The sequence below is a fragment of the Neolamprologus multifasciatus genome, chromosome 3 (genome assembly GCF_963576455.1).
Source record: "Neolamprologus multifasciatus chromosome 3, fNeoMul1.2, whole genome shotgun sequence".
Lineage (NCBI taxonomy): Eukaryota > Metazoa > Chordata > Actinopteri > Cichliformes > Cichlidae > Neolamprologus > Neolamprologus multifasciatus.
The window spans coordinates 37,084,759-37,100,557 of NC_140441.1; the positions used below are offsets into that span (position 1 = coordinate 37,084,759).

General features: G+C 39.0%; 1 protein-coding gene across 1 annotated transcript; it reads right to left on the reverse strand.

Annotated features, from left to right (window-relative positions):
* Nucleotides 1-8,802: 8,802 nt before the first annotated feature.
* Nucleotides 8,803-15,550, reverse strand: LOC146522968 (uncharacterized). The gene is made up of 4 exons (XM_085154173.1): nucleotides 15,274-15,550; nucleotides 10,701-10,961; nucleotides 9,774-9,902; nucleotides 8,803-9,150 (listed from the first exon to the last, which is right to left on the reverse strand). Exons 1-4 carry the CDS (start codon nucleotides 15,548-15,550, stop codon nucleotides 9,110-9,112), a joined length of 708 nt encoding a protein of 235 aa, XP_085010299.1. The 3' UTR covers nucleotides 8,803-9,109.
* Between the last annotated feature and the right edge of the window lie 249 nt (nucleotides 15,551-15,799).

Here is a 15,799-nt window from a genome sequence, read left to right on the forward strand (position 1 = left end):
GAACTCTGCTGCTCGAGTCCTCACTAAGAAAAAAAGTGGACCACATCAGTCCAGCTCTGAGGTCTTTACACTGGCTGCCTGTCCGTCAGAGGATAGACTTTAAAGTTCTGATGCTGGTCTATAAAGCTCTGAATGGTTTAGGACCAAAATACCTCAGTGACCTCCTGACCCAGTATGAACCTTCCAGATCCATCAGGTCATCTGGATCCAGTCTTTTATCAGTTCCCAGAGTCAGAACCAGACACGGAGAAGCTGCATTCAGCTTTTATGCTCCTTATATGTGGAACAAACTCCCAGAAATCCTCTTGGTCTTAATGATGTATACAAGGCTCAGGGCCTTCATTCATTTCAGGACTTAAGGAGACGTTTCTCCCTTCCTGCATCTTCACATTTTGTGTTCCTGCACCTCAGATCAGCTTTAAAAGCATATGAGACTCTCCCCTCCCTTCCATCCATGCTGAATGGATCCTGCCCAAATCTGGCAGATCCTCTGTCTATTTAATATACAATAAGTTCGCTGAACATGGTGTAAAACCTTTGCCTATTGAATCCATTTGGAATGGGGAACTGGGAAAACTACAGGTAAATATAGACTGGGATACAGTATGGTTTGATCTAAACTTGACTTCTAGGAACTTGGCTCATCCACTAATTTATTTCAAAACTGTCCACAGAACATATATTATACCCCATTACAGATTTCAGATGAAAATACAGGCTACATATTGCTGTAATGTATGCAATAATTCATCACCACGCACGTTTCTACTTAAGGTCTGTACCCTAACCCTCTCCCCCTAAACTTGTTGTAAATCAATAAAATGTTTATCACAGAAAAATGAATCAGAATCAGATTACCATTTCAACTCTTCCTTTAAGTATTTGAAAAACTGCGGCCCTCCCCTTTTATGGCACTTTGGACAATTAAACAACACTTTGACTTCATCATAACTTTCAAATAATTATGATATGAACATGTATGCTATAGTAAGTCTTTTCATTCAGAGTAAAAATGTTTTAGTTTGAAAATGTCCATAAGGTGGCGATAGACAATGTCTTGATATATGCTCAGTTATCCAGATAAGGAAATCCCAGTAGGTTGATTCTGTTCATCTGGACATAGCCTGTTCATTAGCAGAAACGTATCATCACTAATCCAAGTCTTATTCAGTTTCAGCTGACTGCAGGTTTCCCCAATCTTATAAATCTTATAAACGGTACATTTCCACAATGACTGAAACTAGCAACACTCATTAACAATCGACTGTGGGGACAGTTTCATGATTATCATTATGCAAATTGTCATGGCCGCTGATCAATGACCATTGAGCTGGGAAGGAACATTTCTGGAAGAAAGCCTTCAAGGTGGACTTCAGTTCATAATCAAAGTAGCCCCTCCCTATCATTCCAAAGATCAGCCTGCCTGTGGCACCACAGTTGTGTGTATGTAGAAATGTGTATATATATATATATATTAGGGGTGCAACGATACTCGTATCGATATCGAACCGTTCGATACAGTGCTTTCGGTTCGGTACGCATATGTATCGAACAATACAACATTTTTAATTTATTTTATCAACTTTCCTTCTGACGATGCTGTCTGTGTTGAGCGCTCAGTGGATCTGCGCTCGACAGTGCAGCCTAGGCGGAGTAGTCGAACACAGATTCACTGAGCACAGGGCAAGCTAGCGAGACAGAAGCTAGGCTAGTTGCAACATGGCAAATTGAACCTCCCCCACCCTCATTCAGATCTGGCGTCTGGAACTATTTTGGTTTTCATGTGACGTATGACCCTGAAGGTAAGCGCGTCATGGACAAAAGTAAAACAGTATGTTGGATGTGCCACGCAATGCTCAATTGGTGGGAACTAGTGTGTTAGCGCAGTTAGCTCATTAATGTGTTGACGTCTTCCAGCCCCACTCATGAGGCGATCCGCGGTAGCTCGTTAATGGAGATTTGCCGTGTTGTGACGTTAACGTCATTTCAGATTAACGCTGACAGCACTAGTGGGAACACAACCAATATGACTGCACATTTACTCCAACAATCTCCCTAGTGCAAAGACAAGTGGAAGCAGACAAAAACAAGCACGCATGCTACAACTTGATTCTCCTTATGGGGACCTGATATGTTTAATATGCTGCTGAGAATATAGCCCAGAAGAAGCGTATAGTATAGCTTTTATTTTGGAAAGAGACATTTCTCCATAATAAACTCTTTTCCAAAGATGAGTGATTCCTCAATCAGATACAGGGCTCGCAAAATCGCTAGCCCGACGTCCTGGGGCTTTTTTCCAGTCGGGCTACCAAAATCTATCTCTGCCCTGCCCGTCGGCCTATCGTAGGAAGGAAAAATATATGTCAATGCTTTTGCATTCTTTCGGAAATGTAGTTGGGTAATTATGTCATTGGCATCGGCCACTGTCAATATGTGACATACTGAAATCGCGTTTGAATTTGCGCTTGTTTTTTGCTTTCACTTTGCAATCGCGTGAACTGTGTATAGAGAGCGACAGCACTGATTGGTGAGTGATGATAATTTGCGCACCAATTCCTCTGACATCGTCTTATCAATCGTTAGCTTACTATGCAAACATGACAAGTGAAATCTCCCGCAGCTTAAACATGTGAGAGGTTGATCGCGCAGAGAATCTCTGAGTGTTATGTTAGTGCGTGTGTAAAAGCAGCAGGATATATATTTTAGTTCTGCTGAGCCAAATAAGACAGGTCAGGGTGAAGAAGTGACAAAACGGAAAAGTTATGACAAATCAGACTATAAGGCAAAAAGAAAGTGCAGCTTTATGGTTTCATGGACAAAAGAATTTCTGTGGCTGCAATATGACGAGCTAAATAACCAGGGCTGCACATAAGTGGTCCGCAGGTGCGCATTCGCTGTCAAAATAAAAACCCGCACAAGATAAGAAGTTGCAACGCGTGTTTGCCTACATAAGATTTTCAGGAGGAGGACAGACATTTGTTTAGAACTCTTAAAGATGTCGAAGAAGCTCCTTTAAGCAATTACTGTGATGTTCCTCCACCTCCAAAGAAATGTCAGAAGGAGTCCGAACCACAAAAGAAGCACGTATTCTCGGAAAAGTGGTTGCAGGAGGTGAGCTGGCTTCAAACAAATGATGAACGCACAGAGATGTGGTGCAGAATGTGCCGTGAAAATTTAATAAATGACAAATTAATAAAAAGGCATGAACATTTTTTTTGTATCGAAAAAATATCGAACCGTGACACCAAAGTATCGAACCGAACCGAACCGTGAATTTTGTGTATCGTTGCACCCCTAATATATATATATATATATATATATATATATATATATATATATATATATATATATATTAGGGCTGGGCAATATGGCCTAAAATTCATATCGCGATATAATTTGAAGCATGTGCGGTAACGATATATATCGCGATATATTCTTTTCTTCTGTATAACGTATTTTCCACACTATAAGGCACACTTAAAATCCTTTAATTTTCTCAAAAATCGAGAGTGTTCCTTATGTATGAATTCTGGTTGTGCTTACTGACCTCAAACCGATTTTGGCGTGCAGAAATCTGTTAAAATATGTTTTAGTACAACTTTGGTAAGCTGCACTGCTTGATGGATTGTCAGAGCATTACGGCTGCCGTAGTGAGGAGCTTCGCGGAGTAATCTAGGTCCAAAACTCCGTCCGCTTCAGGTCCCAAAGTCAAACGGACACTAAGAGTTATAAAAGGTCTAAATTTTTTCATCTTTAATTAAATCATCAACGTTGCTGCTTTATCGGGTGTAACAATTAAGTTTAACATCCATGAAAACAGAATTTATTAAATTTAACGGAGTTAGAAGTTAACAGGATGTTAGCTCGCTAGTTTACACCTAAACATTTCATACCATGTTCTGACTGAGAGATTTTTGAAACTAATTAAAACGTACAGCTCTGCTACCACTTCTAACATAAATAAAGACAGAAAACTAAACAGCAGTGGCGTTTGCAGGGTTACTGAAGTTGGACTACCTGGTATATAATGTCGTGCTACCTGATTGCTAGTGACACAGCTATGTTAGCATAACATTAGCACAGTGAAGCTGGAGGATGAACACCAACTTTTTTTCCACTCGATAAAAGTTAACGTGACGGATTCTGGTGGTCAGGGACAAATGCAATCGCATAGCAGGATGCTGTACACGGGGCAAACTTCAGTCAGGAGAACAACTGAGATTATTCATCCACAATATGAGGTTAGTTATTAATATACTGCAACAACATGGGAATAGAACAGCTGCGAGAGAATTCAACATTAATGAATCAATGTTACGTAATTGCAGTTGTTAGGTTTTGTATTGTTGATTGTCATTTATGCTTAGAAATATCTACTTATATATGCTTAGAGTTTTATAATTAGTTGTAGAGTGCTAGAGGTTTGATCCTTAATAGTCTGCAAACTTTGTGTGCATTCCAGAGCACTCTGGGAGCATGGGAGAGGTCATACCTTGTCTTATTGTCTTATGGTAGGATAAACGTAGCTATATCTGTTTTAGTCTAGGTGCCTTTTGTTTAGACTGACCCCACACACACACACACACACACACACACACAGGTAGGGTTGTAGGGTTGCCCTTAAAAAACGGAATCGTCCCGTATTTAGAAACAAAAGTACACGTCCCGTATTGAGCTAATAAGGGACGCACTTTGTCCCGTAATACAGTGAGAATCAAAAGTAGTCTTTAAGTTTTAATGTAATTAACGCTTTGTTTGAAAACATAATTCCCAGCCCCGCTCCTGCTTTGTGACCAATGAGCTGACAGTGCACTTATGACAATTCGAGTATGACAATTCAGATTACCGCTCATCTCATTGGTTGAGGAAAGGATCGCTTGCGGAGAAAATACCGGAAGACAACAGATGACCACAACAAAAAGCATGGCCAACAGGGAAACAAACGCCGACACTGCGGTGCAAGTCTCAGACGACAGTACACCTGAAGCTGGGCAAACACTGTGCGATTTTCAAACTGCACGATTGGCTTGCATGGGTTATAAGTTCGTAGGTCACGATGCAGGTCTCACACTATACCGCCCGATGCTCTGATGCGACCTGAGTGCTCACACTGTGCCTCCATAAAATGAAGGTTATAACAGAAAATCTGTCGCTCGCTCTCCCTCTCTGTCTTTCACTCACACAGACACACCACCATCAACTTTGCTAAACTGCTAATGAAAAACATTGATCAGGCAGCTGTGATTGAGCAGCAATGTCCATCCAACTATTTTCACGGTTGTTGTGGTCGTGATAATTTGGTGATGCCACATCGAAAAGGCTCGGATGAGCTTTCCAAAGTTCTACAAGTTGTGCCTCCATCGCTTGTGTCCAGATCACACGCTGCACAGCCGTGCTGCTCCGTCTTTTTCACCGACGTTTACGTGTTTGCGCGTGAGCAGTGTGAGCGGCTGCGGTGACACCCTCACGAGCGATTGATGATCGGGAGCTGGTCGTGAGGTGTTAATCGCTTCTCGTTACCCCACGTATACTACACATGCACGATGAACCCAAAATCGGGCCGATCACCAAATTGGTCGCACGACTCAAAAATCGGCTCAAAATGGGCCAAAAATCGCACAGTGTGAGCCCGGCATTAGACCAGCAATGTTTGTTCCTCTCAGAGAAAGAAAAAAAGGCTGCAAAAGTACAGGGAAGAATGGGAAAAGGAAAACACCTGGCTGGAAAAGTGCACGATAACACCTATAAAGCGCACTGCACTGTGTGCCGGCGCACTTTTTCCATAGGCGTGCTTCTAATGGTGGGCACATGAAGAACATGAGGGGCGTGAAAGCTCGGGGAACCCTTAACCAATTTTTGTCCACCAGGCCACGGCAGAAGCAGATATGGTAAACACTGGTTTGTTTGTGTTAAACCCTCTGGTTAAGGTTAAAATGGGCATGCGCAGTGAATATCAGCGCTATGTGGCCAGAAGTGTGATAATATAATTTATTTTGTGTAATAAACAACTGCAAGGATAGATGATTACAACAAATAGATGAGTAATACATAAAAGTAATACATAGATGAATAATGATGATGAGTTATGATGCGTAATCATGGGAACAAGTGGGTTTACAAACGGGAGCAAAAGCTGAAATAATGCCTCTACTGAAGCCAATTGCACTAAATGCACTAAATGTGCACTGTTACAAGAATATTTTTCTTTCTATTGTTTTCTATTAATTTATATAATTTTAAGTTAAGCAGGACAGAGTTCTTTTAAAGAAAGATTTACTTTTATTCTCAAAAGTTAAGCATGACAGGCTTCTGTTTAAGAAAGAGACCTGTTTTATTGTGTTAATGTTGTCATTTTGAGCTAAAAATAAATGGCTAAATGATGTTTGTTTCCCATGTGTTGATATCACAAAGAATACGCATCTACTTAAATCAAATTCAAGTCAAATGGTTAAAAAAAATAATTTCACACACAAAAAAAGAGCTAAAAAATTCACCACACTGGGAAGGGTGAAGACAACTGGGTCGCCCGGCCCTGGCCACGAGGTGTTCCTTATTTATTTCTCAGGGAGTTGGCAACCCTACACACAGGCAAGGTACTCTTTGTTTGTATGTAGACGTCATATGTTAATGAACCTATGTATATTCATGCAGCCTCAATAAAAGAGCAGTGTTACGGGGGAGCAGATGAGAGCAACTGGGGTCAAGCGAAGGAATGGCGTTTGTCCGGTTCTCTCCCGTGCACGAGAAACATGAAGAACTTTGCCTACCCGTGTCTTGTTTTGCTGTGTAGTAAATTGTCTTTAACGTTCCAGCGAACAGGTTTACGCTACAAACCTATCAGCAGTTTTTGGCTTTCCCCATATTTCAAAAGTGCTTCATCTCTTTGCTATGACTGTCGCCCGGCATAATTTGCAGATGATAATGGTTTTAGCCGCTGCAATGCTTTCGACCTAAACAGGCGCAGCTTGATGACATCATCAACATCCGCTATCGCAATAGAGCGATATAGTCAAAATCTGTATCGTTGGCCAAATTTATATCGTTTCTATCGTATATCGTTTATATCGCCCAACCCTAGCATATATATATATATATCCATCCATCCATCCATCCATCCATCCATTCGCTTCCGCTTATCCTTTTCAGGGTCGCGGGGGGCCCTGGAGCCTATCCCAGCTGTCATAGGGCGAGAGGCGGGGTACACCCTGGACAGGTCGCCAGTCTGTTGCAGAGCTAACACACAGGGACAGACAACCATTCGCACTCACTTTCACTCGCACATTCACACCTAGTGGCAATTTGGATTATCCAATTAACCTATCCCCACAAGCTGTATGTCTTTGGACGGTGGGAGGAAGCCGGAGTACCTGGAGGGAACCCACACAAACACGGGGAAAACATGCAAACTCCACACAGAAAGACCCCAGCCTGATGGTGGAATTGAACTCAGGGCCTTCTTGCTGTGCGGCAACAGCGCTAACCACCGTGCTTCCATATATATATATATATATATATGTATATATATATATATATATATATATGTATATATATATATATATATATATATATATATATATATATATATATATTAGGGGTGCAATGATATTCGTATCAATATTGAACCGTTCGATACAGTGCTTTCGGTTTTGTACGCATATGTATCGAACAATACAAAATTTTTAATTTATTTTATCAACTTTCCTTCTGACGGTGCTGTCTGTGTTGAGCGCTCAGTGGATCTGCGCTCGATAGTACAGCCTAGGCGGAATAGTCGAACGCAGATTCACTGAGCGCAGGGCAAGCTAGCGAGACAGAAGTTAAGCTCTCCTTGCAACATGGCAAATTGAACCTCCCCCACCCTCATTCAGATCTGGCGTTTGGAACTATTTTGGTTTTCATGTGACGTATGACCCTGAAGGTAAGCGCGTCATGGACAAAAGTAAAACAGTATGTCGGATGTGCCAAGCAATGCTCCAGTACATTGGTGGGAACTAGTGTGTTAGCGCAGTTAGCTCGTTAACGTGTTGGCCGTCCAGCCCCATGCACGGGGTGATCCGCGGTAGCTGATCTGCTGTGTTGTGGCGTTAACGTCATTTCAACAAGATTAAGGCTGACAGCACTAGTGGGAACACAACGAATATGACTGCACATTTACTCCGACATCATCCTAGTGCAAAGACAAGTGGAAGCAGACAAAAACAACAAGCACGCTACAAACTTTACCCGAGTCATTTAGACAGCCGTTAGCACATGATTCTCCTTATGGGGACCTGATATGTTTAATATGCTGCTGAGAATATAGCCCAGAAGAAGCGTATAGTATAGCTTTTATTTTGGAAAGAGCCATTTCTCTGTAATAAACTCTCTTTTCCAAAGATGAGTGATTCCTTGATCAGATAGATTTTTTTTTTATTACTTTGTTGTTTCAGCAGCATTAACTTTAAAAACTGTACTTTTGAGTTAAAATATATATTTATAATTTTAATAAATGACTAATTAAAAAGGCATGAACATTTTTTTTGTATCGAAAAAATATCGAACCGTGACACTAAAGTATCGAACCAAACCGAACCGTGAATTTTGTGTATCGTTGCACCCCTAATATATATATATATATATATATATATATATATATATATATATATATATATATATATACGTGTGTATATATATGTATATACACACATATACACACACACACACACACATACACATACATACATATACAGTAGTGTATATTCAACAGATAGACAATAACTAATGCAATGCATTGCTTTTTTATTTACTTTTGACAGCAACAGTACAGAAAAAAAACAATGCTATAAAATTCTACATCAGAATGAAAAGTGCAAATTTTGTAATATGAAGCTTACCATCAGGTTTTTTAACATTGTGATGGTCTTCATTTTTTGCATATTTAAAAACAAACATATTCAAAAGTAATAAGGAGACAGTTTTCAATTTTCAGTGCAAGTGGCAGATTGTCATTAAGCCTGCATATACGCATTACATATCTGCTAAGAAGTTAAAAAAAATAAAAGATCAAAATAAGAATATTGCTTAATCCCAGTAATATGTTGATTGTTGTTATTGCTCTTCTATAGTCCAGTTAAAGATGATCAGGCTCTCTCCTTTTAGCCTCAGCTCGAGCTGTAGGAAGAACAGAACCTTTATGTAATGGAATATTTTATGAGGGTAGAATTTAATTCCCAATAAGCAGCCTGACACAACAACAACCAAAGTTATTTTGTGCTCCTAGTTTGCCACACTTGTACATTATCTGCCCTGAGGCTGCAGGCAGGCCAAGTCATTTCAACATAAAGCTTTAAATTTCTGTCACTTCCTGTTGTTGTCATGATAGACAGCGCTGAGATCACCTCAAACCCCACAGCTGTTTCCAGGCAGACAGCAGCCAGAGACTTTCCTTGATATTTCTTATAGAATTTGAGTTATTAAACTGGTTTTACACCTTTAAGCTGGCCTCTTTTTATCTTGGCTGATCACCATGGTGTTAACCAGTTTTTACCAATTTGGACAGACTGAACTGACAAAAACTAAAAATAGTCAGTTTTGGTCTCTATGGTTTCCTTATAAATAGGTCAACTCAAAATAAACATTAACTCTCATACACACAGACACACACCTGAATTGGGCTAATTTTAAATCATACATCATTAGCCATTTGGGGTTCAAATATTTCTGAGGCTTAAAAAGTAGAACTAGAATGTAAAAAAATAAACTGTTGAAACTGGAATATTTTCAAATCCTCTTACCTCGAGCCCACTTTCGGTACGTGTATATGCACAGCATAGCTATAGCAGTGTAGAGGAGGAACAGCAGGATTGTGGACACAAGACTGGGCAGAGACATCAAAGGAGGCTCACTTGAAGGCTGAGCTCTGGCTGTAAGGAAGAAATAAAAGAGTTAGTTTTTTTTTTTTTGGAGGGTGACATTAGTTGTCACTCTCTGTTTTTTCACCTTTTATTTTTTTAGGCTTTGTTTTACACTCACTGGCTTCATATTGGCACACTTTAGAATTAATTGCAAAATCTTAGTACTGACTTTTAAAGACTTTTAGAGCCCTGAAGCTTCTGCCTACATTGCTGATCTTTTAGAACTCCACACTCCTTTTTGCAGCCTGAGATCTTCTAGTCCAAGGCTGTTGGTATTACACATTATTGTGTATGTACAATAATATGTACATCTTTTTTAGATTATTGTGAAGGACTTTGTCCTGTGAAGAGTTATATAAATGAAGTTGTTAATAATAATAATGATAATAATAATAATAATAATAATAATAATAATATTATTGTTGTTTTTGCTAGACATATTGGTGCTTTACATCATAAGGTGAGTCTTTTAGTCCGTTTACATTAAGCGAATAGTTTCAAAGTATTCAAGAATAGCACTTTAGACCTCAAAATAACATCAAAATTGCAGGTGAACTATCACGGTCACAGCCATACAGGCTCTGACTGGATTATTAGTATATGGATTGTGACACAATTGATCATAATATACATCTATGGTAAGTTCTGCAAGGTATGTTTTGTACTTGATCAAATACGAGGGGAGAATTTTTCAAGTTGAGATTTTTGCCTCCAACAGAGCTTTGCCTTGGAAATACACATTTTATTGTCCTATTGCAAATAAAATCATCAAGCAAAAAATTTCATGTAACTGAACATCATTATCACCTCTCACACTCAGCCAGCTCTGTGGGGACTTTCCATGTTCAGGGTGTTCACAGTTGTAGAAGCCATTGACAGACATGGGCACATTTTTAAGGATCATCTCTCCTCTAGCATACTTTCCAATGAAAACATCATCTTTGTAGAAAGTAGCAAAGAAATCTGATGACGAATACTCATCATATCTTTCCTTGTAGGAGCAGCGAAGTGTCACATCATCTCCCTCAGTCACGGGAAGCGCAGGGCTCTCCAGGATCACCACACCAACTAAAATACAGGAAAAAAAAAAACCACAGATGTTTGCAATATGCTCTTTTTTCTATCAAGCTACTAATATAAACATATTTTTAAAGAGGTTAAAATGAGAAAATATAGACTTAAAAGCAGAGTGCATATTTAAGAATCTCCCACTTTGAGGAATTTAGCCAAACAATGTTATGACACTTTGACAGACAGCATAGCTCATTCAGACCTTTACTACTACACAGAAAATCCAGCATGTCCAAATTAACACTGTCAGATTTGATTTCAACACTTTTAAAGTGTCTATATGGGTCCACACCAGAGAGAGTTAATTTAACTCTTTTTGGAGAGTTGGTACGTTAACTCTGATTTAGTGTTAAACACCAAATCTGTCTGGAGTTGATAATTTAACACTTGGTGTTAAGAGTTTATATATTAACTCTCAAAGAGTATTTTAGTTTAACTACGTAAGAGTTATCTTCTAATTAATTCTAAAAAGTGGGAATTTTACTGTTCTGAACTTTCTTATTTCTTACTTATTTCTTTTGGAAATAAACATTTACTAAAAAGACGCAATGGTTTTTGAAAAAACATTTATTCTGAACTGTGCACCACAATTTCAAAACATTTTCTGAAAGATGTAACAGTGTACATGTTCTCACTTTCATTAGAATTTTGTTTATCAAAAGGTCTGACACAGGTGAGCTGGTAAATGCAAATAACAGCATTCTCATCACTTATTTCAATAAATACAAAATACAATATGCATGTCCTTCATTCATCACTTTGTGGAACTGCAACGCACTTCTGCTCTCCCCCATATTCCATCTTCACAAGCATATCCTATGTGGAGATTGAATAAAAATTAGTTGACACTAATTAATGGCACAATCAATTGCAGCACAGTAAAAAAAAAAAAAGCCATTTTTGAGCCATTACTTGTGTAAAGTATTTTCCCAAAAGACAAGGACACAGACAACAGGTAATACTGAACTAAATGTAAAACCTCAACCTTTTTCATGTTTACCTAAACCGTGTGCACAAAACTCTGGAGGGATCTAAATGCTAACGTAGAACCCAGTCAGGACGTCTGCTACTGTTGTTTGCTCGGTTTTTGTTTTTTTATGGGAGATCGTTTTCAGGCTTCAAGTAGCACCATTATACCAACATTTCACATTCTAGACATTGTTTTAAGTGTATTTGACCAAAGGTTTGACTGAAAATTCACCTGCAAGCTTTTTTTCAAGGCTGTGGTATTTGCCCGCAAACAATACCTTTCAGCTAGCTAAAACAGAATATTATGCTATCACCGAGCAACATGGCTAATGCCTTTCACACAGCTTTGTCTCAACTCCAAAGAGCCACAGAAGTAAAAGCTAATAATAATAATTGAAACAATCTTTGAAAAAATGACTTACCAAGCATGGCAAACAACTCAAATATGTAGAGCAAAATGTTCTGAAACGGCTTCACTTCAGCTTCGATTGGAGCCGTGCTGGGGGCGGAGTCTGTGAATTTACTCTATTGGTGTCATAGCCCCTGTAGGAGTTCAGAGTTAAGAGGTCAAGAGTTAATATTTCCATTGTAACACCTCCAGATTTGACATAGAAACACTCATTTTTAACACTCGATTTTAACTACTATCATTTTACACCTCAGAGTTACATTAAAAGAATGTGACTCTACTTAGAGTAAAATTAACTCTAAGACTACTAACACCAAAACATTTAACACTTTTGAATTTGCTGTGTACAAAGTTTCCTTTCTAGTGCTTACATTTGTTATACTTTTGTATATTTAATATGGTTGATTTAACAAATTGACAAATTACCTATTTACTTTACTTATTACTTATTATTTTTTTCTATACAATAAGTTTAGCTGATGTGGTCAGCTAACACAAAAAATTAAGAGAGGGGCATTTGCTATCCCACAATTACGCTTAAACATTTTTACTTCTTTGTTGCATTTGTGCAAAGCCTCAGCCACATAAAGTGTTGTTCAAAACCAACAAACTTTCAGTGGAAATGGCTTATAAAGCCACTGAGTCTGCACTGTTGATACTTACTAAGCACACTCACTGGCAGTGCAGCAAATGCTTTTATGATTGGTGTGTGCGTGCGTGTGTTTTAAGATAATAACATTAATAACAAAACAAGTTTATTTTTCATTTTTATATATGTTAGTGTTTTGTGATACAAGCACAATTCTTGTTGTTTTTGTTATGACTACTGGTATAAAAAAGAAAGAGAAATAATATTGAGTGGATTTTGGTAATTATGTAAACAACACCTAATTAAAACTGAAATACGATATGTAAGTTTTCCACTAAGTGATGAACATGATCTTAATATACCTCTCCGCTTTGGGTGAGGGCTTCCAAAAGTGTACTACTGTTCTTTTACTTGATCACTATTTTTTAAAAAAAAGAAAAACTTCACAAGCCACAAGTGTGACTACAAGTGTGGCTACACTTACACCCCCCTATAGTGTGAGAGGATGCAGGAAATGGGCTGCAACTGGTTCCAAATAATGGGGCCTGAGAAACAAGACTGACACAAAACATGGTAATTTGGACTCTACCAAATGTCTGTCACATCATGAAAATGTATTTCTTTTAAAGATATTGTGTATTTCATCTGACATTTCATAGAGAATTTTAGTTATACAAATGTGATATATGTTAGGTTAAAACAGACCTTCCCAAAGTGTGGGGCCCGCCCCCTAGGGGGGGCGCAGAGCCATGGCGGGGGGGCGCGGTATGAAAAGGAAAAAAACAACGCTTGGACACTGCTAGCACAAGCGCCTACAGAAACGCAAAGCAGGAGATGAAGCATCGCTGAATATGTTTCCAAACCAACTTCATTCTAAGCCACAGACTAGAAAATATGGTGAAGCAAATCTTCCCTTTGGTTTCACCTGCACAAGTGCCAAGGTAGGTCTCCCCTGCAAAATTGGTTTTCCCTGTGTCGGGAGCAGCGCTGGGCTCTCCAAATCACGGACAAACAGCATCCCACGTTCTTGATTTTTAGTTCACAAACACTTGATGTAATGACTACTCCTGACATTTTGGAGATGTTAGCTCTTTATACAGTAAAGTTAGAGTGGGATACAAATAATATCAGGCTGATCCTGCCACAATTTGTTCCCTCGGTTCAAATCACGGACAAACAGTATCCCACAGCTGTTTATGTTTTTAAACCCATTTTGCAGAGGGATTTTTTGAAAAATGTATTGATAGCAATGTTGAATATTATTACACAGGAAAAAAAAACAACTACATGTAAAATAATCACACGTGACGCCTCTGCCTTTGTAAATGGAGGGACAGTAACTACGTGTTTATATGTAAGCGTGTAAAACCTGAAGATAGAGACAAAATACTGTTAATCTGACTATCTGCCATTCTGCAATTCCTCTCATGTAAGCAATAACGTGGCGCACAGCGTGACGTGAAAAAAGGCACATACCTTTGACGTTGCGTGATGAACTCTGTATTCCTCGTTCACACGTAAACGCAAAAAATGAGTTTTAAAAAATCTCAGTTTTCGGTGATTCCAAACGCCGTCTACGTGTGGACGAAACAGCTGCGTTTTCAAAAATACCTGTGTAGGTGTGGACGCAGCGTTAAAGAGTTAGTAGTTTATTTTCTTACTACCTGCAGATTATTGTATTTGCTTAATTATTTACTAAATGTTTGAGGTGTGAAATAAACCGCAATGGAGCAAAATATGGGTGTGTGTGGTTGGAGGATCTGTTTGTGCGTGTGTGCACGCGGGGGGGAATAAAAAAGTCTGGGAACCACTGGGTTAAAATAACTGTTAACTGTTAATTAGTTAGTTTTTCTTTTTTGCTTTTAGTTTGCTCCATTACTTTTGCTTCCTGTGTTATTATCAAGCTTGAGTTTATTTCTGTTCAGATGATCTCTCAACGATGATTTGGCTTTTTTTTTACCCACATTCTTTTGGGTAAAAAAAATGCCACTTTTAAAATTTACCTGCTATCCAGCTCGGTCCCTCACATGCTTTAAGCATGCATTGCTAGTAATACATTTCACTCCTTTTTTTAGTTTTGTAAATAAAAACAGTTTTTGATGGTAGTTTATTTGGTACAGAGTCTAATCTAACTGACATTGAGCAAGAGACAGGATACAACCTTGATAGGTTGATAGTTACTTCACAGAGCTAACACAAAGAGAAAGAAAACCCCCAAAACCAGTAGAAAATATTGTTTCTTGAGGCATCAGTGGGAGCCATTGAACTATGGTACAACCCCAGAGACAATTCTGCTCTAAAACTCAATGTATAGAACAAGTATTTCAGAATTGCAGTCTTACTGTTCACTGTTATGTTGAGGGTGTTGCTGCATTCCTTCTCAGACTCACACCAGTACAGTCCACTGTCTGCTGAGTAGGCTCTGTTATTGATGCAGGAGGATCCATTTGGGCGACCCCAGCCATCCTCACATAAAACACGCAACCCCATGGAGGTGCTTCTTCTCACTGCCCAGCCGTTAAAGTTTCCTGGCACTGCACAGTTGAGACTGAACGCTTCATAGCGAAAGAACTGAGTTCTGTCTGGCTGGATACTCAGCGTGGCTGCTGTGGGTTCCATTAAGAAATTATAGTCAAAAATCTTGTAGGACAATGTTTTGACAACACAATACTAACAATTGTTACTGCAAACTATATTGTATTATGAACACTGCCTATAGCTTTGTAGAAATTATCCACATATCTCTCTTATCTTAACTGCACTACTGTATAGCTCTGTGTAAATAATCATTCTGTCCATCCATCCATTTGCTTCCGCTTATCCTTTTCAGGGTCGCGGGGGGCGCTGGAGCCTATCCCAGCTGTCATA